Raw genomic sequence first — 24,182 nt, 5'->3', positions numbered from 1 at the left:
ACTTTACCTCCAAATGTGAAAGTTTAGGATTTTCCATTCAGGGACTGAAGTAGAAAGGGGGCAGTAATTCAATTCAGTGGACCAATGGTGAAGCACTGCATAAAAATAGTTGATTTTCAGTTTAATTCAGTTCAAAATAGTTATTAAGGGCAAAGGTGAGTTGGTAAATGTTTAAAAACAGGTTTTCTGTTTTTAAAAAAATGTATGAGTGACTTGTTTAAATCATAGGTCTGCTTTGTTCAGGTTTTTATTTGTTGTTGTTTTGTTTTTTTTACCGTTGTATCCTATTCTCTGTGACTCTGAGGTTTTCTTGGCAAAGATCCTGGAGTGCTTTGCTATTTCCTCTTCTAGCTCATTTTGTAGATGAGGAAACTGAGGCAAATAGGATTAAGTGACTTGCCTTGGGTCATATCCAAATGTCTGAAATGGGATCTGAACTCCAGCTGTTGCTCTATCTACTACTACTAACTACCCTTTCTTAAGTAGGGAAATCAATAAAACAAAAAATTAAGCCCTGTAGCTATCTGCTAATTTCTGAAGTATGAATACTTATGTAATACCAGAGAAACTGAGGCAAGACAGACACTGGTTTTTAATCTTTAATGTGGAGAGTTTAGACTAGCTGACTGTACTCATGTCCAAAATCACTCAGCCTGAGGAACTGAGGTAGGGAACTTATATAGGGTTCTAGGGTTTGCAAGCAGGATACAGAAGCTGAGAAGGCAAAAGTGGATAAGAGGGGTAAGCCATAATTCCAGGAAAGGACCATAACTTAACCCTGACATGATAGGGGTCAAGATAAGAAAGAAAGTTGAGGGTAGGAGACAGTGACTGAGGGGCAATACACAAACAGAGGGGGAATTATCAGAGATAATGCACCTGGAGCTTATGATACAATGGAATGTAAAGTGGTCAGAGCGTCAAGGTTTTTCCTGGCTCAATTCTTCCAGTCCTAATGGCAAGGAAGCGGTGGGGGTGGCTATGATTTTTTTTATTCGCTATGGGTTATTGTTCAGAGTTCAGCACAACACTCACACTGAAAATTTAACAATTGATTGTTACAAGTAGGTTAGAGTTGCCTCCAGCATGTTACTGATTAAGTATCTAGAACTTAAGTGTCTGAAAATTCAATTGAAATGAAACAAGGTTCCTGCCATACAGGAGCTTGCGCCTAGATGATTCTGGATACACAGCACTAAGTTTGGAGTCAGTAAGTCCTGAGTTCAAATGTGTTCTCACATATTCATTTGCTCTGTGTCTCTGGATGAATCATTTACTTTTTTGGTTATCTCAGTTTCTTCATCTGAAAAATGGGATAATAATAGCATATATCTCCCACACATCTGAGGATAAAATGAGATAATTAAAATGTTACATAAATGCTAGTTGTTGTCATCGTCGTTGTCGTCGTCATCATCATCATCATCACCACTATCACCAATATTAATATGATTATTGAGGGGCTACAATATTTAAGAGAATCATGGAATCAAAGATACAGTGTTAAAAAGCATCTTAAACGCCATCTAGTCCCATCTCTTCTTTTAACATTCATGAAAAATGAGACCCATTGAGGTAAAGTAGTAGGGGGAGAATACTAATGACTGGGGCTTCCCATAGGAGGCAACTTCTGAGTTTTAGTCTTGAGAGAAGCATTTTTCTATCTGAATTGCTTTGAGTTCTGTAGAGATATGCGATATAATTCTCCATCCAAATGAATGCTGCCTCCTTTTTAAGTGTCCAAGGGTTCTTTCTGGCTCTAAATCTAGGATCCTGTAATCCTTATAATTATTCCAAGTATGTTGGAATTATCCATTCCAAGTATGCTTGAGTTCTTCTGGAATAGTTTTCAGAATGTATGGAGACACTCCTTCAAGCAATTCCTCAGTGATGTCCATTCATCCATTCAACAAAATTTTCCTTAGGTTAGAGCTTTAGTGATCACCTAGTTCAACACCCCTACCTCACTTCCATTTTATACATAAGAAAATTGAGGTTCAGAAAAAGCTTAAGTGACTTGCTTATTTTTATACTGCTAAGAAGTGAAAGAACTGGGACTTAAACCCAGGTCACAAATTTTAATCCTTAAAATATTGGATTTGATTTTTGGAAACGGCCAACTGATGTAGGGGATAGACTTTGGGTTTAGGAGCCAGAGGACTTTGAGTCTAATACCAGTACTGCCACTTATAAGTGGTATGACTTTGGCCTAATGATATAATATCTCTGGATATTGTGATCCATGTTTTATAGATGAAGAACCTAATGAATGATAACCTGCTGCAATGAAGAGAATGCTGAATTTAGAGTTAGGAAGGTTTGGCTTTAGAACTTATTTTTGCCAGGTGATCTTGGACAAATAACTTAATCTCTCTGACTTCAGATTTCTTATTTTAAAATAAGTTTCTCCAAATCAGTTTCAGTTCTCAATCTGTGATCCTAATCTTTGTCCTGTGAACCTCAAAGTTCTTATAAGGTACAAATGATGTATCACTGAAAGTACTTCATAAATATCAAAACACATAGAAGGAACTGTTATTATGTCCATGGATTATCAAGTTACTCTTTTGACCAATTCTTAGAAATCTTAGGTTCCAAACTACTGATGGCTTTAAAGGCTCTCCTTTCTTCTTCACAGTTATCTTTCTCTCTTCTTCCCTTTCTCTTCTTCTCTCCCTCCCTTCCCTCTTTTCTTTCCCTCTATCTCTCTCTGTTTCTTCCTTTCAATGTCTGCATATATGTCTATCTATTCATCTTCATGTGCCATTACTTATTTACTATACCAAGAGGAATTTTTCCATTTCCTATTTCCTCACGTAGAATGAACATTGCTCTGTATGTTCACATATGTACACATATGTGTAATGTATACATTCACATGTATAAATGAATTCAAATTGTTAGGAAGTATGTACAGACATCTCTGGAATTTTGCTCATTACTCTCCAAGGGAGAATTTGGTTCCTGCCTAAAAGAGAGTATGAAATTAGATACGTAAAGCTAGACCACTAAGCTCTCCTCAGAGAGGGGTTAATGGATGAGAATTATAGCTATCTGCCCTCCTAAATATTGCTAGTTCAGGCAAAATGATTTTTAGGTTCAATATACTTTTCTAGTTGCTATCTCTTAATGGGGAAAAGAGTGTCCCCAGCTATATTTGAAAGCTTGACTCTCTTCCCGTGAAATGTCAGTTACACAAAGACCATTACAAATAATGAATAGCAAATAAAGTCATTTATCTAAGCTGATAGCAAACAGAAATGAGAAGTTATGTAGACTAGACTGCTGACAATACACACATTAATGAAAGTTTTTGCTTCATGTCTTAATGTTCCTACTAATTATAATTGGTTCATTCTGTGATTTTGACAATTCAAACAATAATACAAAGAAAAAACCCATTATAGAATACAGTTGCTGTTGTTTAGTCATTTTCAATTGTGACCAATTCTTCGTGAAACCATTGGGGGTTTTCTTGGTAAAGATATTGGTGGTTTTCCATTTCCTTATCTAGTTCATTTTACAGATGAGGAAATTGAGACAATCAGGGTTAAATGACTTGCTCAGGTTCATGTCACTAGTAAGAATCTAAGACCAGTTTTGAATTCAGGTCTTTCTGATTTCAAGCCAGAGGCTCTATTCACTGGGCAATCTTGTTGCCCTCTTCTAGACTACTATTGTGATATAAAAAATAATGAAAAATAGTATGGTTTTAGAGAAACCTGGGAAGACTTACATGAAATAATACAGAGTAAAATGAGAAGAAACAATTTATATAAATACAATTTATATAAGAACAATTTATACAATATTAAAAATATTGTAAATAAACCAACTTTGAAAGACTTAAGAACCTTATAACCAATATAATGGCCAATGATGATTCCAGAGATTTACCAATGAAAAATGTTATTTCTCTTCCGACAGAGAGATGATTGACTTAAAATGCAGAGTTTTTAGATGTGGTCAAATACAGGAATTTATTTTGCTCGACTATGCACATTTGTTACAAAGGTTTTAGTTTTCCCTTTTTTTTTTTTTTTCAGTTGAGGGAGGTGGGAAGGAAAACAAATTCTTGTTAATTGAAATAAAAGAAAATTAAATGATGGAAAAAAAGAAAGTACCAATTTCTGAATAGATCTTTAACAATTCACCCCTCATCTCCCATCCTAGCATGTCAAATTATATAACCTTGGGTTGTGGAGACCATATTATTTCCCCAATATTCTATAAAGGTTTCAGGCAGCTATTATTTCTTGGTGGTATTGGATGCATTCCATTAGACTGTGTAACTTGAAAAGAGTTGGTGACATTTCAGCTGGGAAATTTGACAAAGACTGTTTTCTTTATAAAAAAAAAAAAAAGTTACAGAAATTGTGGTGTGACAAGAGAATTCCTTCACCAGTTACAGAATGATAAAGGTCAGGTCCTGTTACTCAAACCTTGTTTGCAAGTAAAATACCTTGCTAACTAGAATATGTCAGAAATTTCATCAAGCAATCTTGCTGACAAATATTTTGACAGAGCTCACAAATCGAATCTTTGTTATTTACCTGTTTTAGTTCACATGGAACACTTTCTCCCAGTTGATTCTTAGTCTCGCTATCCCCACATCTGTAACCAAGAGGATGGAAGTATCAGCTAACCTAGAATCAGTGCAGACAGGTATTGTTTTTCCTTTATTCCTAGAGGATAGATGAGATGACATTATTCTGGGCATTGTGATTACCATATATTCAAAAGCATAAGAGGCCGACTGGTACAAGATACTCCATAATTTGGGAGCAATGGAACCAAAATAATCTCTGCTTGATTTCCTCTTGTGAACTGTGTACCAACTTTTAGGCTTCAAAGCATTGAAAATGACAGGATCTCATATATAAGCCTCTTTTGGTGATTTCTTTCAACTGTCCAAGAATAAATTTGCTTATGCTTTTATTGCAGGCATTTTCTTGCCTACATTATTACTGAGCCTCTGTGATTTTGCAAGCAATTCAGCAATTCCATGATCTCTCAATAACCCAGCCCCTTGGTTGAAGAAATGTTTTTTACCTGTAAAATGAAACTACTGAAAAATTATAAGCTGTACATTTCTGTGCAAAGGCTGATGCGTCCTTTTTATCCAGAAGAGCCTAGCAGTTTTGATAGCTTTAATTGGGTCCCTGAAGTAAAATCATTTCTGGGACAACTGGGACATATTTCTGAAAACATGGCAGAATCTGGCCTTAAGGAAATTTCTTTTAATTCAAATATATCAAAATCACTTGCTGTTTACATAAAAACTGTTCATAGAGGATTTTATCTTGTTAAGATGTAATTGTGTACAGAGAATTAATTGTACATAGAATGACAGCTTAAAATCCAGACCCAGCATCTAGTGCCTTCCCTTTGAGATTGCCTTCAATTGACCCTGTATATAGCTTGTTTGCATATAGTCACTTGCTTGTTGTCTCCCCCATTAGACTGTAGGTTTCTTGAGGGTAGAGAAACTTTTTTTTTTTTTTTTTTTTTTTTTGTTTTTTTTTTTTTTTTTTTTTTTTTTTTTTTTTCTTTTTTTTTTTTTTTTTTTTTTTGTTTTTAAATAAATTTTTTTTTTTTTTTTTTTTTTTTTTTTTTTTTGCCTTTCTCTGTATCCTCATACTTAGCATGATTTCTGGTATATAGTAAGAACTTAAGAAATATGTATTAACTGAGTGGTTTAGGATCTTGGGCAAATATAAATCTCTTGGGGGAGTATGTTGATATTTTCATTTTCATTTCACAATTTGAATCCATGGAATTCTAGAATATCAGAGTTGCAAGGGGCTTCAGATGCCATCTAGTTCATACTTAAATGGTGTCCCCTCTTATAGCATCCCTAACAAGTGGTCTTCCACCCTCAGAAGACCTCTAGTCATGTGAAGCTAGAGTTGAAATTATATATGATAGAGTTCTCTCTCTAATTTCTACCCACTGGTCCTAGTTTTTACCCAAGAAGTCCATACGGCAGTCTTTTAGAGATATGAACACTGCATATGTGCCCTGCCAGTGTTCTTCCTTTCCCCTGTCCCCAATTTCCTCAAGTTGTCTTGTTTATAGCTTTCTTAGGATGTACCCTGAACCCAGAACCATATACAAAAATCAAATAGACTGTTTCAAGATGTTATGAATTCACTCTCATTAGAATAAATCTTAAATCTTGAATGATCAGTTATCAACCACTGTACATTATATTAGGATTTCATTTGCTGTGTGGGTTGGCCATTGAAGTCTCTTCCAACCCTAATTTGGAATTAGTACTGGTTCTGAAACATAGTATTTGGATTCAGTTATGGCTCTGTCATTTACTCTCTCTCTAACCTTTGGCAATCATTTATACATGTTTTAATTGATTTGAAAACTGAGTTTCAAAGATCTTAATACTTAACAAAAGTGCCCTATACAGAGGAGTTGTTCTAACCAACCCATTTTGTTAGGGCCACACTAGGACATTTTGTAAGAACACTAGGGTTTAGGTTCAGCCATGCTTTGCTTCAATCTCAGCAGGACAGAAAAATTCTAAGCACATGCTTGCTGGGATGGATATGCTGTTGTAAATTCATGTAATCCTGAGTACCTTGCAGTTGTGTGGCACCGATTCAGTGAGGCTGTGGTGTGGGGAAAGAGAGAACAAATCAGTTTTATCCATCAATAAAGAACTCATCTTCAGTGAAATCCCACACAGTGTGAAAAGGTTTTCGAACGCTTCATACAACCTAGACAAGTCCAGAGGGACAAACTCGGAGAAAGTCCCTCCTAGGGCTCACTCTTTCTCACTCCACCTCTCTGGCCATTCTCTGCTGCCAAGATTTGTCGCTAGATGAATGTGCTGTGGATGAGCACAGACAGTTTAGAAAAACCTATGGATCTTCAATTGGAACAGATGCCTCTGAGTCCTGCTTATGTGGCTGTACTTATGTGACCGACTTCAACACAACGGCATGGGGAATGATTTAGGGGCACTGGGAAAGTTCCTTCTCCCCCACTGGACATGTCATTGTTCTAGAAATTCCCACATGAATCATAGAACTTCAAAGCTGAAAGGGATCATAGGGTCTTAAAACTAGAAATAAGGGAGATCTTAGAGGCCATCTAGTCTAACCCCCTCGTGTTATAGATGTGGAATCAAAGGCTCCAAAGGGGAAATAAATTGCTCAACATCACACAGCTATCTCAGTACAGTGAAGTCTGTATACTTATTGACTCAGGACCAAAACACTGGACTCCTTGCTGTTTCAACCATGCCATGTTCTCTGTGTGTGGCTAGTTCAATGCTACTATCTTTTGTTTAATATTACTATGTTTTGTTTAGTATGACCAGTGTTACTAGGGGGAAAAAACTAAATAAGAAAACTGCTTTGTTTGAAAGGGCCAAGATCAAACCATTCACACTTAGAATAAATCAATGATGCAATTGAACATTCACATGTCTTGCTTCCAAATTTCCTTTCATAGAGGGCAAATCATCTATGTCTCAGTGGTCATAAATGGAGTACTTATTTACCTATATCTGATTATTTCATTCTTTCATATTTTGGTGATGTGAGTGAGTTCTCCCTCCAAGAATACAGCTCACAAGTATCCATTTATTCCTGTGTGGACATACCTCCAGTCCAAATCCTCCTGGAAATCCTCTGTATCGAGTTCTCCCAGTATGCTGAGCATTTTTTCCTTCTAGATTTCTTGCCATTAAATGGACATCAAAGGGACTCAAGAGTGTCTTTGACCGAGAGCACAAAGTATCAGTTAATCAAGGAGTCATCAGTTACTTACTAGGCACTTATTATGCCCCAGGAACTATACTATGCATTGGCCATACAGATACAAACAGAAAGAAAGATAGCCCCTTTCATCAGAGCTTATATTCTAATGGAGAAAAACAAATCACAATAGAAGGGGGCTAAGGGGATAAGTTATCTACATGAGGACATGATAAAGTCTGAAGAGTCAGGAGAATAACTTGGACAGGAATAAAAACATGCCTGGCTTAAACATTCTCCTTTGGATGGAAGTTCTGGGAGGGAGTAGACAAGAGGAAGAAGCCACAATGTAGAGGGTGCTTATAGCATTTATTAGGTTCTTGCTATCAATGGTCAAACTAGCAAGCATTTCCCAAATTTCTACTGGGTGACAAATGTTGTGCTAAGTTCTGAGCATTTAAAAGCAACAATGAATCATTCCCTTCTCTCAAGGAGCTTATATTCCTCACTTTTGCTGTTTGACTAATTTATCCCAATCATCTATCTCTCTAATGATCTTTTATGCTGTTGCCCTTGTGCAACTACTCATTTGAAATCTGTGTAGATTATATACATACATACATATATACATATGTATGTATTTATATGGAGAGAGATACATGATGGCTATAACCAGGATGCTATGCATATATTCATGCATGTGTACAAATATATTTTACACACACATACATACATATACTTACTCTCTCTATATATGTATTTGTGTGTGTATATGTGTATATATATATATATATATATATATATACATATATGTGTATATATTAACTTTATCGATATGGAACAGCCGGAGGCATGTGGATAGAACTTCAGGCCTGGAGTCAGGAAAATCTAAGTTCAAATCTGCCTTCTGACACGTATTAGCTTAAATGACTTAACTCTCTATACCTTAGTTTCTCAACTACAAAATGAGCTAGAGAAGTAAATGGCAAACTACTCCAGTGTCTTACTGAACAGCAACAACATACCTACAAAAGGATATATGTTTTTATACAACGATCTGGTTACACTCACCATGTACCTATCCATTGCTCTTTGCTTTTCCAGCCTTCCAATTTCTCAAATAATAATACACAAATAAAGGTTATCAAGGTAAAAAATCTTTCATTTAGTGAAGAGCTATCTGATGGAATGAAAGACAATAAAAGAAGAACTAGGGAAGCAGGGAGTGTTGACAAGTGTAGTTTATTGGAATAACCTGAGCCAATGTTAAACAATTATGATTTCAATGATAGGAAATGATTTTTTTTTTCCTCTTTAGACATTTGATGGGAGGCAATTAACACAGCAGTTTTCTCCAAGGCCCAGAGGTGCTAGGAAGGGATGTCTCTGAGGGACAGTCTCCATTCAACATTGTAGAGCCTCATCATCATAGGCTTTCTGAATGAAAGAACCAGGCATTTGGGGATTAGCATCTCCCTACATGCTGCCAAGATGGAGGATGGATGCATATCTAGCCCTTACTCTTACTCCTCCTTCACCTAGGATCTTCCTCTCAGATCATTCTGTGAACAATTTCTTTTTTTTTCCCTTTTTTTAAAAAAAATTTTTTTTTTTCTGTTAGCAATTTCAAAACTTTACATAAACTTTTCATAAAGTTTACATAGTTCGTGATCTCAGCATGCGGTGGAATACTAAGGAAAGTATCATCTTCATGACAACCTTGACTCTGAGCCACACTTTAACCTGGTGTTAAAAAGAGACCGTAGAATTTTGTGGTTGACTGGGAACCTTAGAGATAATCTAATTCTATCTCCTTAGTTTACAGATAAGAAAATTGAAACCCAGAACTGGGTTCAGGTTAAGTGATTTATCCAAGGACACACAGGTAGTAAGTGAAGATGGGAAGCTCTTTCAAGACTGAAATTTTGTTTTGCTCATATTTGTTTTTTTCCTCACTGCCTATCTCAGAGACTTGTATTAGTGGAAGCTTAATAAATATTTCTTCCATTATATTGATTGTAGTGGCTGTTTCAGGAGAGAGAAGAGAGAGGCAGCTCTGGTTTTGAGCTGACATGATGTGATAGTGACCCCTTTTAGGTTGAATTGACTTCCTGCTAGTGATCCCTCAAGCCTGGGTCTTTAGGCTATAGAATGAATGAATACCCACATGTGCATTTATATTTCACTGCCTGGGAGACCATAGACAGGCTTGTTTATTGTCGTAGAACAAATCTAAGGACTGCTTTAGTGGCACATAGCTTAGGGAAGCAAAGTAGGAGGAGGATGTGCCTTTGAACTGATGGACAAATTTTAGTTTTGTTTATAAACAGCAAAGAGAATTATGAGTTTTGTCAGAGCTGCTATTCAGAAGCTGAGATGGCATTTTAACCAGGGTTCAAGTTTCTTCCATTTTCAATTTGCTTGGTCTTGTGTTATATTCCTGATTGTGCTTTCATGTTGTCTGTAGGCCAGATTTCCCTCTGTTACCACACACACACACACACACACACACACACACACACACACACTTGGTATTCTTACCTCATGCCCAGCTGGGGAGCTAAGAAAGATTTCTCCTGGCAATTTCAGTTCCACTGCAAAGCACCCTGTATTTGGAAATTGTACAAAGCCTTGTATATTTGATCTCTTGTAGCCTCTCAGTAGGTTTCAAAGGTAGATTAAACTCACCAGACAGGTTGTCGATAGAACATAAAATATGAATGAAATTGAAATTTTGTGGTGGTTTTTGGATATGTAACTATATCTCAACAGAGCTGTGTCACACCTGGAAGAAGTGGGTGAGCAGATCTATGTCAATGCAAGCCTTGTCTTTTTTTGTTCCAGCTCAGCCAAGAAAAACTCAAGAAAATTATGAACATGGTAAAAAATAAAGAATTGAGCATCCAAGGAGCCTTGGAATTGGCAGAAAAAGAGAAGGGCCCTGAAGAGGAAGGGATGGAATTGCATGACCCATTGGTAAGATTGTGTGTTGGGGACTGGCCTAATTGAATATAATACTTAATATGGAATTTTGTTTTTAATCCACATTATAATAAAATTAAACTTATATGAACATTGATAGGGATGTCAATAATCCTTTGATCATTTTATTAACACATTTAGATATACAGTGATATGCTACAGTGTATGGGGAACTAGACCTGAGTTCAAATCCAATCTGACACTAGCAATCTGACATTAGCAATGTGATACTAAGTCAGAAGAACAAATATTTATTAAGCACATCTTTGTATTTATTAAGTTCTTCTATGTATTAATCACTATGCTAAGGTGGGAAAAGACTAAAAAGAAAGACCATAGACAATCCCCGTCCTCAAGAAACTCTCGCAATCTAATGGGGGAGAAAACATACAAAAAGAGTTGAAAAGGAGGGAGAAGATTAACTGAGAACAGAGCATGATGAAGTCTTGAAGCAAAACTGGGAAATGATCTAAGGAGATCTAAGTTTCTGAGCTGATTTCATCTTACAAAGTGATGAATATCTGGAGATGAGGAAATCTAGGAAAGCAGCCAGATAGGAAATGATGGTCCAATCAGTTATCTTTTTGTCTGTTACAGTTTCTTTGTCTATAAAATGGGGATAATAATAGCACCTACATCTCAAGTTTGTTGTGAGGATCAAACAAAATGCTCGTTAAGGACTTTGAAAACTTTAAGACACTAAATACATGTGAGCTATTAATCATTATTCTCCAAAACTTCCATACAATTTTGGACTATTAAAGCTTAAAACTTTACTAAGACTTTGGGAGTACCTTGCATATAATAATGAAATATTAATAATAATAGTTAACATTTATATAGTTTTTACTATGTGTCAGACACTATAAGTGCTTTAAAATTATTATCTCTGGTCCTCATATAATCTTGGGGGATGACAGATGCTATTATTAACCTCATTTCATGGATGAAGAAACTGAGGCAAATGGAATGAAATGATTTGCTCCGGGTCATACAGCTTATGAATATCTGGAACTGGATTTGAATCTGAATCCAGGTCTTCTTGACTGCAGATCTTCTTGACTGCAGACCTGGTGCTCTATCCATTATGCTATTTAGCTGCAATGTATATATTGCATCCTATCATTCATTAAGTTTCTTTCCCACTTTTGTGAATTACTAGTGAGAATTGGGTCTTGAGAAAGCAATTGTTATTGGGCAAAGTAAGGAAATGCAGTAGCAGGAGACTGAGAAATAGGGAGAAGGAGAGGCAGAGAGAGACCGAGAAAGGTGTGTGTGTGGGGGGACAGGGAAGGGGAAGGGAGATGGGGAGAGATGGGGAGGAGGCAGAGGGGAAAGGGAAGGAGATGGGAAGGAGCCCAATTCAAAGAGAGAAGGAAGGGCAGTACTGGAATTGCTCCTCTCATAGGCTCCTCCACCAATCCTGCTCCAGGATGGGTTAAACAGGTCCTTTACAATGAACAGACAAACCAGCACCCTTCCCAGGCTTCCAGTTCACACTGGATCCCATGTTTCATGTCCTAAGTGACAGAAGAAAGCTTCTGTCCTTGTATCTGATTAAAGGACTGAGAGAAGTATGTGTCAAAACTCCTGGGAGAGTCAAATGATGTATTTCTTAGAACTTCGGATTCCAAATCAATCCTATATTTGGGGGAATTCCAGGACCTAAGAAAACTGTAGGCATATGATCACTGAGTAGATATTTATTGTCTATTATCATTTTAAATTAAATACTATTCATTTATTTATTGATTTTATGCAAAACGGAAAGATATTGTACAAAGCATTTTCCCCCTAAGGCAACTGGGGTTAAGTGACTTGCCCAGGATCACACAGCCAGGAAGTGTTAAGTGTCTAAGGTCAGATTTGCACTCAGGTCTGTCTGACTCCAGGGCTGGTGCTCTATCCACTGCACCACCCAGCTGTCCCCAGAGGATTCTTTTTGTTTGTCTACTTTCATGGAGACCTGAAGTCATTGTGACTAAGGCCACATGACTGTCTTTAATTGAAATATAGCATATTTGGAAAGGAGGAAAGTTTGACAATGTGGGTGGAGTGAGGTTTGGAATTAAGTTCTGATTGGGTTATTACACAGGTTCACATACCCTTAGACAATGAGTGGTATTAGTCAAAAATCAAGTGATAAGAAGATTTAAATTCTGATAACCAGAACACTGTATTTACTGAGCACTTTTGCCTTGATGGGACATATACTAACAATCAGGGTTAGCAGTTAACATTTGTGTGAATAGCTATCAGCATTACTGTTGGCTACATACAGAAAAAAAAAAATGTAAGTGTATGTGTGAATACATGTAATATCCATCCAACTGGGTGTGTGTGTATATATATATATATATATATATATATATATATATATATATATATATATATATATCTATCACAATACAAATATATAATTGTAGCTGAGATACAGCAAGGTGGAAGGGATAGAAAGCCCACCTTGAAGCTAAGAATACTTGGGTTTGAATCTCCCCCTTTACACTTACTGGCTGTATTACCCTGAGTGAAGTTAACTCTTTAGTGTTCTAGGTACCTGATTAGGTGGCTAAATGGTGCAGCAGATGGGATGGAGGCATGGAGTTGTAGACCTCAGTTCAAATCTGGCTATAGGTATTTACTTGTTATATGACCATGAACAAGTCATTTAATTTCTGCCTCAATTTCCTGTAAAATGGGCACCTATCTCCCAGGGTTGTTGTAAGGATCAAGTGAATTAGTGTTTGTAAAGTATTTAATAAAGTTGGTAGCTCATAGAAGTTGTTTTAAAGTGCTTGTTTCCATTTCTTCTCATTCCCTTGCTAATACAATAAGTTGCAAAAAAAAAAAGTGTTGCCTTGCACTGGTAGTTGTATCTTCGCCTAGGGTATTAGCTCTACCAGTTAAATCCCAGATTAATTCTCAGTTTCGAATATGTGGTTCTATAATGGTAATAGTGCATGTCTACTACTGCTTATTAATTCTGATTTTTTCACTTTATATTATTTCACACAGACATTTCCATATTTTTGCATAGAGTTAGGATTTTCTTTTTGAAAAACAGTGGTCAAAGTACAATTAAAATAGTTCACATTTATAAATTACTTTCCATATAAGTGAGGGAGGTAGGGCAAGTATCATTTTATAGATGAAGGTATTGAAGTTCAGAGAGTTGAAGTAAGTTATCCAGGTCTCACAGCTAAGAAGTGACAGAAGGCCTCCTTGAGATAGGTTTTCTGATTCCAAGCTCTGTGTCTGCTCTGTGCCTCTCAAGGTATCATTGTACTGCCATGTTATCATCTGTTTAGCTACTGGACATTGAAATTGTTTTAAGCTTTTTTCCTTGAAGAGGGAGGCTCCTGGGAGTCCTTTATGTTATCTTTCTCTTGAGTCTAGGGGGGAAAAAGAATATTCTCTACCTGGTATTCTTAGCTTGAATGATTATGTGGGAAGTAGGATATTTTTGCCCACATCTATGAATTAAATGTTGAAATGAGCTATATTTTAGATTTCCATAGAAAACTACCTCTCTCCCTCCCCCTTCCCCATTTTCCCTTCCCCTTTCCTCTTTCTATTTTTCCTCTTTCTCTTTCTCCCCCGGCTCTTTCTTCCTCTCTCTGAAATAAGCCAAAGATATATAACTTGAGGGTGGGGCAGCCTCCAAGATTGAATTTGTTCCACATAAACATGTTTTGACTAATGGCCTATGGTTTACACATGTTATGTATAGTTTTCAATAAACATCTCTCCATATAAAATTTTAAAAATAATTGCTCTGGATTAATTTCAGTACTGAGATGACCAAAGCTATCAACAGTTTTTAATTCTCCTGTTAAAATATAGCTTTCTGAAAGAGTGCTCTAACTTGCATCACCACTACCAAGTATTTATCTCCAAACCTTAAAGATTAAGGATGGCTACTTTTATTTCATTTTGACTATTTTAGTATATAGGAGTCGAGATGAGTCAAGTGATGAGATATGACAACCTAGAGAAGTATTAGTTTAGAATATGATCTCATTTGCTGAATAACAGAGGAGGATTAATTAGATTAGAAGAAATAGTATGAAATTTTAATGGTAATGTTTTTGTTCAATAGTTTTTCAGTTGTCTGATTCTTTATGACCCCGTTTGGGGTTTTCTTGGCAAAGATGCTGGAGTGATTTGCTGTTTTCTTCATCAGCTCTTTTACAGATGAGGAAATAAAGGCAAACAGGTTTTAGTAACTTCCCTAGGGTCACACAGTTAGTAAGTCTCTGAGGTCAGATAAATATTTCTTATGTTAAGCCTGGCATTCTACTTATTGTGTTACCTAGCTGCCCAATAATCATGTGGTTGGGTCCATTTGACCATTCTTTCCGTTGATTCAGATGACTACCTAGCCGTACCCTTTTACATGACTCTTGTCCATGTACTCATATAAATCTTCCACATTGGGTTTACTCAATGTGCTGGGGCTTTTTCCAGGATTTTTTTTTTTTTTTTTTTTTGACATTGAATGGATCCCAGTGGAACATTCAGGCTGTCCATTTGTTATTCCTCACCTTTGCCACATGACTGGCTCACCTTTTTTTCTGCTCATTCATCTCTCTTCTTTGTTGGTAATGTGTTGCAGCCTACTGATAATTACTATGTACTTTATCATTCTCCTTTGGGTGACCCTTAACTTGGATTCTTCTGGGTCCATGGTATGCCATAAGTCATAGTCATACAGCATCTCCAGAGGAATATTTTTAAAGGGGAATTTTTTTCAGCAACATGTTTATAAGTGATATTGACTTATAAAAAAGTACTATATGAAGGAAAATAAAGGTGTAGAGGGCTAAGTATGAGACCCTGCTATGGCAGGTCACTCTACAAACATCCCCAAAGGGGAATATATTACTCTGAGAAGTAGTCAGTCTCTTCCTTGGAGGTCTTCAGGCAGAGATTAGCTGATTGCTTGCTAGGAATGTTATTTGGGGATATATCTTTCATTTATGGAATGGGCCACATGGCCATTGGTGTTCTTTCTAACCTTCAAATTTTGTGATTCATTTGCGTATGAAATATGGATATGGAGCAGAAAAAATCTTGCATGTCACTGATCCATTTTCATTATTCAATAAATGTTTATTAATCACCTACTATGTGTCAGGTACCATGGGGTTACAAGAAGAGACAAAAGATAACCCCTTCCCTCAAGAGCTTATGGAGATGGCGTACAAACAAATATATACAAAATAAACTTTATACAGGATCAATAGTAAGTTAATAATGGAGGGAAATTCTAGAAGTAAGAGGGGCTGGGAAAGGTTTCCAGTAAAAGATGGGATATTCGATGAGACTTAAGGGAAACCAGGGAAATAAGTGAGGAGGGAGATCATCCCCAGGCATGGGGAACATTCCTATGAAATTCTTAGGACCCATAAATGGCTGATCACAGACCAGTTAAGAAGCCAGGGTAGTAAACTGAAGACTATGTGTAAGGGAATAAGGTGTAAGGAGATTAGGAAGGTTGGAGGGGACTAAATTATGAAGGGCTTTGAATGCCAAATAGGGCATTCTGTATTGTTCCTTTAGGAAACAGGAAATCACTGGAGTTCATTAAGTAGGAAAGTGAGATGGGACAATTGGACTATGCTTTAGGAAAATCACTTTAATAGCTGACTGTAGGATGAACTGGAATGGGAGAAATGTAGGGCAGACAGGTTTACCATCAGATTATTGGAACATATCTTCAGAGTCACACAATTGATACAAAGATATGGAGGATGGATAACTTAATTAGGTTTTATGTTGATTACAAAAAAGAACATGTTTTACTCAGTAGCACAAAAGTAGTGTCTTTAAAATTATCTTTAAAGAAGACATCTTTTTTATTTTGTTTAGTTTTAGGAATTTTGGGTTTGACATGTTCTTTAGTTGAACCAAATTATTTTTTCAATCAATAGCCATTTATTTTCTTTCCCTTCTACTCTCCCCACTAAAAAAGGAAAGAAGATCTTGGTAACAAATATAATCAAAATAAATTCCCACATTGGTCATTCTTCGAAATGTATATATCAATGAGGCATTACCTCTCTGTCAGGAGGTAGGTAGAACACTTTGTTGTAAGCTCTCTGTAATCAGGGATTATTAAAATGTAAGCAATTTATCTTTGTTTAGTTCCTTAAGATTCTTTTACTTTTATGTTTTTCTTGACTGCTTTTTGTACACTTAAATTCTATGCAGTTCTGGTCTTTTTATTAGGAATGCTTGGGAGACATCTGTTATATGAAAGACCCATTCTTTCTGCTGAAGAATTATGCCTCCTGGAATATTGTATTCCAAACTCTTTGCTTCTTTATAGTAGTGGCTACTAAGTTATGTTTGATGACTATGTTTCCTTGGCATTTGGATTATTTCTTTCTGGCTGTATGAGATTTTTTTTCCTTTGATCTGAATATTCTGAGTTTTTGCTATAATGTTCTTGGGAATTTTCATTTTGGAGTTACAAGGAAGATCAGTGGATCCTTTCTATTTCCATTTTCTGCTTTTGTTCTAAGAGATCTGGATAGTTTTATTTTATAATTTCTTGAACTATGATGTGGAAGTTCTTTCTCCCTTTTTTATCATCACATTAAATTAGTTTAGTAATTCTTCAATTTTATGTTTTCTACTTATTTTCCAGGTCAGTTATTTTTTTTTTTTGTTTTTGTTTTTGCTGTGAGCTATCTTATATTCTTCCTTTTTTTCCCCCTAAACTTTTTACATCATTGTTTGGATAAGGTTTTTTACCTTTTGAGTTAAGCTCTTAATTAATTATTTCTTTAATTCTTTCTTCCATATCTCTCACTTCTTTTCTATTTTTTCTCTCTTGCACTCATTTAATTTATAAAACATTTCAAAACTCTTAAAAAAATTCTTCTTAATTGCACATGTTTAATCTATATCAGATTGTTCGATATTTTGAGGAGAAGAGAAAAGAGGAAAGAGGGAGAAAAATGCGGAATCCAAAGTTTTGCAAAGGTGAATGTTGAAAACTATCTTTCATTCTTTTCAAATAGATGCAAATACTATTAAAATTTTAAAAATAAAAAAAAATTCTTCCTTAAACTCTTCCAGAAACTCTGGTTGAACTTGTACCCTATCAGTATTTTTCTCTGAGGCTTTTCTTGTGGATGTTTTGGGACCATTTTCTTCTTTTGGCATTATGTTTTGGACATTTCTATCACTATAAGTTTTTTAATGGTGGGCTTCTTTTAAAAATCTGCTCATTTTTCCAATCTATTTCTTGATTTTGGACTTGATGTTAGGGCCAACTGCTTCTTGCACAAGGAATGACTGGGTTAAACCTGTGTCCTCTATGGTCTTGCTGCTACTTTCTTAGAGTTTTGGGTGTTTTGTTATTCTAGGATTTGAGGGATAGCTCAAACTGGAAACCTGAAAACTTTTAATGCTTCCAAAGTGGCATACCCAGGACAAAGTCTGCCTTCTTGTTCTATGATCTGCAAATTTATAATCTGGATTTGGGTAAAGCAATTCACCTGTGGGCATGCTCCAGTTAAGATTAGATTAGAGTGCTGCTGTCTCAGCTTCTATCAGTCAGCTGGAAAGATCTGGTGGTTCAGATTGACTGAATTGCAAAGGTTTTTTGGTCTAGGATTCTTGCTCTAGTTATTCTGCTGCAGGCTTCATATTGAATTGGAACCTGAAACTGAGACCTGCCCCCTTCCTGGGACTAGAGTCACATTGCTGCTGCATGGCTTTGAACTTACTGTTTGCTCAGTAAATAGTTTGGCTCATAACCATCCTCATTACAGATCGCTACTTCTAAACATAGATCCCCTTCTCATTCCACCTCTGAATCTATTATCTGAAATTAGATAGTGAGTAGTTGAGCTGCCTTTTGACACCTTTTCCCTCATCCTGCACAAGCTTAATTCTCTGTACTAGACTTCAGAGCTATTCTTACCCTGAGACATATAATCTTCCTGTACCCCTTGTGCTTTGCATGGCCATTTCTGGTTAGATCCTGTCCCCCATGCCTCTAGACTTCTCTGTTTATCTCACTATGCTGTCTTAGGCTAGAAATATTATTTTCTATCATATATTACTATGACATTTTCTTGGATTTCCCTATCAAGATCTGATCTAGTGTGAATTCTAGATTATGTTTAGAGAAGTAGAGGGGACCAAATTGGCTATACTTTTTTTTTTTTTTTTTGCTACTCTGCTACCTTGACTCTATCTTCATATGATGAAATTTTGTAGGAATCAATGTAAGTCTTATACTTAGGTTTAAAAAAATCAATGCCATAAATGCAGCATGGGGGAATATATGGCTTGATAAGTTTCCCTGAAAAAGCTCTTGCGATTTTAGAGAATGCAACCTCAACATCAATTGACTAAATCTATCATGGAAGCCAAAAATAATAATGTAATGTAGAATGCGTGGGAGGGAAAACCCACATAAACATAGTATCTACAATTAGGAAGGTGATAGTCTTGTTGCATGTTACTCTGGCAAGATAATATATATTTTTAAATGTTATTTGCATATATAAAACTGGACATTTTCTGACATTGAGACATTTGACAGTACTGAGGACTTTGGTAGGGAGGAGAACTTTAATTTCCTGAATTTCTTGTCATTTTCTTGGTTTGGCTGTGGGTCTATTCTGGTGGATAGTAGATGTCGGAAGGACTGCTCTTCTTGTCTCTTGGATGTAGGACCTTAGCCTGCCTCTTCTCGGCTATCAGAGAAGGTAGTGATCAGCATGGTCTAGCGGTGGTTTGGACCACCTGGAAACTGCTACCTTCTCACTCATGGCACCGCTGTGTCAACAAAGCAGCTTTCCTCAGATGAATCATCAAGGATCAGACGGTATGGAAAAGTTTCTGTTTATGTAGGTCAAGGGAGAATGAGATTATGGTTCTCTCAAAGTATTGAGAAAGGGGTAATGAAACGTGGATGTTGGGTTTACAAAATCTCTCAGCCTCCTGTCTTTCATTGTTATGGAATAGAGGAGGGAATGTTCTCATTCTGAAGGGTGCTATACTCCGGCTTTCATGAGGGAAGCCCCCATCAGTCCCACCAGGCTCACCTTCTTCCTTACCTTTGATCACCATGTAGCAGAGGGTTAGATGCTCAGACTAATTAGGAATGTCAGATTACAGAAAGCCGGTTTTCTGAAAGGTCTGTTACTGAATGCACAGGTTAGTCTGTGTATTATATGGGTGGAGACTACAGTACAGAAAAGGGCAAGCATGCGAGCGAGGGATGGCAGAGTCATGGAGGGGGCTCCCAAGTGTTTGTGGGTGATGGGCAATAGGAGAATTATCAAACCAGCTGCTGGTGCGGCACACATGTAATTCTCCAGTGGAAAGGGAGTACTCTGCAGCTTTGTATCAACTCTGTCATGGTCTGTCTTTGCCAGAAGCTAGCAGGCACAAGAAAAAAGAAGGGGATTAGGGAGAAGTGTTTTCACAGACAAACTTGGGGTAAAAGTATGCTTCGGTTTAAAATTGATGATGATAACTATTACATTAGAAATTTTAGAGAGATTAGACTATGAAGTCTCTGCTTTCAAGAGCCTTTCACTTGAAATAAAATAGAAAAAACAAAAAACAATTGTTAGTTGTTGGGATCCTTTTGTTAGGTGCAGAGTCCAAAATGAAGAGAAAAATGAGACGAACCTCGCTCTCTCATCACATGCCCCGAGACAACACCTATATTTTGAGAAGCGTGGTAGCATTTCATAGCAATTACCATAAGTGGAACAGCAACTGAGTTGTAATACTTTTACTTGTGACTTTACACTAACTGTATCTGTTGAAGGTGGGAGGATTATGCCTCATTCCAAATGTCTGTGGGTCTGCAGGTCAAAAAGCATGTTTAGATGGTGCTTTCAAAAATAAACAGGAGGCTGTGACTTAATCAAGCCCAGAAACCGAGCTTAGCTACCACTTAGCTGCACTTAGGATCATAGATTTAAAGAAGGATTGAAACTTAAATAGCTTTTATTACGATTCCCTCACTTTACAGATGAGGAAATTGGGTCATAAAGAGGGGGAAATGACCTTCTCAAGCACATAGTTATTAAGTGGCAAAACCAGAATTACTAGGCTGGGTACCATACAAGTTAAATAGGCTATAAGCTCCAGAAGGCAGGAGCTAAAGATATTTACTCAATTATTCAATCATTAAGTATTTATTAAGCACTTACTATATGCCAAGCATTGTATTAGTTATAATAAAGTTGTTATAAAGTGAAAAAAGAAATAGTGGATGGCTGAGATTGAGAACCTAGATTCTTGGAAAGATGGTGGTACCTTTAACAAAATCAGGGGAGGGGGAGGGGTTTTGGGGAAAAGTTAATAATATCTATTTTGGAAATATTGCTTGTGAGATTCCTATAGACTATGCAATTAGAAAATTTCTATAGTTAGTTGGTGATGCAGGACTAGAGCTCTGGAGAAAAGCTCAGGCTAGATATTTAGATCTTGGAGTCATTTGTATAGAAATGATAATTATACTAGAAGAATGGTTCCCAGCCCAGAGATTGTGCATCCCTAACCTTATGCAGAGCACATTTTGACTCCAGCAAAAATATATAGTATTATTCAGTTGAAAAAGTAATCAACCATATCTTGTGTAGACTGAATAAATGTCTTTTATATCTATGTACTACTCTTTTAATAGTCTTTTATTTTTCCAATTATATGTAAAGATAATTTTTAACATTCATTAAAAAAAAATTATCTCCTTCCTCCTCTACCACCCCCTCCCTAAAATGGTAAGTACTTTTATATTGGTTATACATGTGGTTTTATATTGGTTATACATATTGTCCAAATCTCATCTCACCTGGGAAGCTTTGCCCAGTGCTATATCTTCACCAATTGAAAGTGGTCCTACATTTTCTAGAGCATTCATCAAGCCCTTACTACTTCACTTTGCAGCTATTTTTTCCATTTGGATTCGTTACTCTTCACCAGAGCTCTACATATATATACCTTGTCATGTCACAGTAGCTCATAGTGACCCTAAGTTCTTGAAGGCCATGACTGTGGGGCATCAGCTCTGACAGGCATTAGCTATTTCAATCTCTACCAAGATGGAAAGACCTTGAGCTGAAGAATGATGGGTCTGTTATCTGAGGACTCTCCTAAGTGCTGAGAAGCTCATCACCATTAGGCCTGCTGAAAGGAGATAAATTTGGACAGCTCAGCAATAATAAAAAACTGTATGCTAAAGATTGCCTTCTGTATCAGTGCATGGAAAACCATGCCAGCCAATTCAATTCAAGCGAACAAACATTTACTACGCACCTTAAAAAATGCCAGGCTCTGTTCTCAAGGAACTTACAATATGAAGGGAGGAAGCAACACATACTAGGGAGGTGAAAAGTGGGGAGACATGGGGTGGGGTGCATGTTGTCCCACCATGGAATGGAAGCCAAGCAGAGCTGCTGCTGAAGAATGGAGTCTGGAGGAAATTTAGGGCTCTCCTTCCAACCCTCCAATCAAGGGAGAGAGAGGCAACTGAAGGTGGACTGAGATACAGCTAGAGGGAGGTGGAGACTGCTCAGTCAGTGGTCAGAGCTCTGAGTCTGGGGGTGAAAAGACCTTACTTTGAATCCAGCTTCAGACATTTACTCCCTCTGTGACTCTGAGTAAATCATTTGACTTCTATTCATCTTAATCCAATGAAGAAAGAAATGGCAAATGACACCAGTTTCTTTGCCAAGGAAACCCCTTGGTTTGAAGAATCAGATAGAACTGAACAACCAATCTGAGTTTGTAATTGTAATTGTACAATTGTAATTCATTGTAATTGAGATTCTTGGTCTTCAGCTCATCCTGGTGGGGAAGGAGTGGTATTCCCTGGAGTTGAAGTCAAATAGAATAGCTGAAGGGAAATGACAGACCGTAGGGCATGTCCATGCCTCATCAGCCCAGCTTTTTAAGCTTCTTGGGGGCAGGATTTTTCCTTATTATCTTTAACGACTTTGAAGTCCATACTCTAGTGCCTTATACATTGTAGGACATCAATATACACATGACTTTGTTAATGATACTGAATTATCTGCTCTAAGGAGCACAGCAGGAAATATTCATAGCAGCCCTTTTTGTGGTAGCAAAGAAATGAAAACAGAGTGGGTTCCCATAGATTGGACAAGTACTAGACAAATTATGGTACACGAATGTAGCGGGTATTATTGTGTTCTAAGAAACAATTATAATGAAGAATTCTAAGATGCAGAGAGAATGAAATAAGCAGACCTAAGAAAACAGAATACATAGGAACCACAACGTAAATGGAAAGAACAATAAAAGGAAACAATGCTACATAATTGTAATGACTAAGCTTGGACTTAGAGGAAGGAAGGAATCAAACATTTATTAAGCATCTACTATGTGCCAGACATTGTCCTGTTTTAGAAATACTATCTCACAACTATTTAACACTTACAACAACTCTAGGGAAAAGATGCTACAATTATCCCTAATTTACATTTGAGGGAACAGAGGCAAATAAGGGGCTAGTGACATGCCCATAACCATGGGCATTAGTAAATATCAGGGGCAGGATTTGAACTTGGGTCTTCCTAACCATAAGCCCAGCCCTCTGTTCATTGCATAATGTAGCTGCTAGGAGGAGAGGTGAGAAAATGCATCTCCCTCTCTCCAGTGCCTAAGTGGGGAACTTCCCATACATTGTCAGACATGGTCAATATATGTAAGCTGGTTTTGCCGAATTGCCACCTGCTCTGCCTCTATTTTGTTCTTTGTTATAAGGGAGGATTTGTTGAGTAAGAGGAATATCCTACAAAATGGATATGACATAAAAACAAAAGCATTAACTTAAAAAATAAGACGCTGAATTAATTCAGGTTTACAATTGTAATTTGCAGTTGCATATTTTTCTAACTGAAAAAATTAGCAATAGAATTATGAATTTGGAATCTGAGGCCCTGGGTTCAGATCCTAACTCTTCTTCTTACTACCTATGTCACCTTGACAATTACTCTATACCACATCTGTATCATGAAAAAGGGATTTAGATTTGATGAGCCCTAAAAGTTCTCCCAGCTTTAAATCTATAATCTTGGATGGCTTCTAGTAATAGCATCTAAGTATGCTTAGTCCTAGAGACATGTTTCAATAACACAAGACTCTTCTGAGCTGCATATTTTTGGAGGAACGTTAAGCTCCTTTTCTTGGTTTTATTTTTCTACTAAAAGGGAAAAAAAGTCTGGCTCCTCAGTCAGTACAGTATGGGCAATATTAAAAAACTGCAAATGTGCTAACCACAAAATCTAAAAATCTTTCACGCAGGAGAAGCTGTTAGTGGGTTTAGGAGAAGGGCGTTCGCCCCAGGGGCTACTGGGTGCTTTGTCTAAATATCTTTTCTGTTTGCTCCTTTATCCTGTTCAAACACTGCTTTATTAAGGGTGCTGTTTAGATAAGTCTCATTTATAGCATCATAGACCTCTAGCACTGGAAAGAAGAGAG

At 36.9% G+C, this 24,182-nt stretch overlaps 1 protein-coding gene across 1 annotated transcript in view; it reads left to right on the top strand.

Annotated features, from left to right (window-relative positions):
- The first annotated feature begins 6,838 nt into the window (after positions 1-6,838).
- LOC111718583 overlaps positions 6,839-24,182 on the top strand; it is a 97,732-nt gene continuing 80,388 nt past the window's right edge. The window contains exons 1-2 of the mRNA XM_023494503.2: positions 6,839-6,928; positions 10,563-10,694. Coding sequence (XP_023350271.1) covers positions 6,839-6,928; positions 10,563-10,694 — 222 coding nt within the window. The remainder of the gene's footprint in view (positions 6,929-10,562; positions 10,695-24,182) is intronic.

The sequence above is a fragment of the Sarcophilus harrisii genome, chromosome 2 (assembly GCF_902635505.1).
Source record: "Sarcophilus harrisii chromosome 2, mSarHar1.11, whole genome shotgun sequence".
In the NCBI taxonomy this organism is placed as follows: domain Eukaryota; kingdom Metazoa; phylum Chordata; class Mammalia; order Dasyuromorphia; family Dasyuridae; genus Sarcophilus; species Sarcophilus harrisii.
Note: the sequence above shows the minus strand (reverse complement) of the source record. Positions and strands in the feature narration are given on the sequence as shown.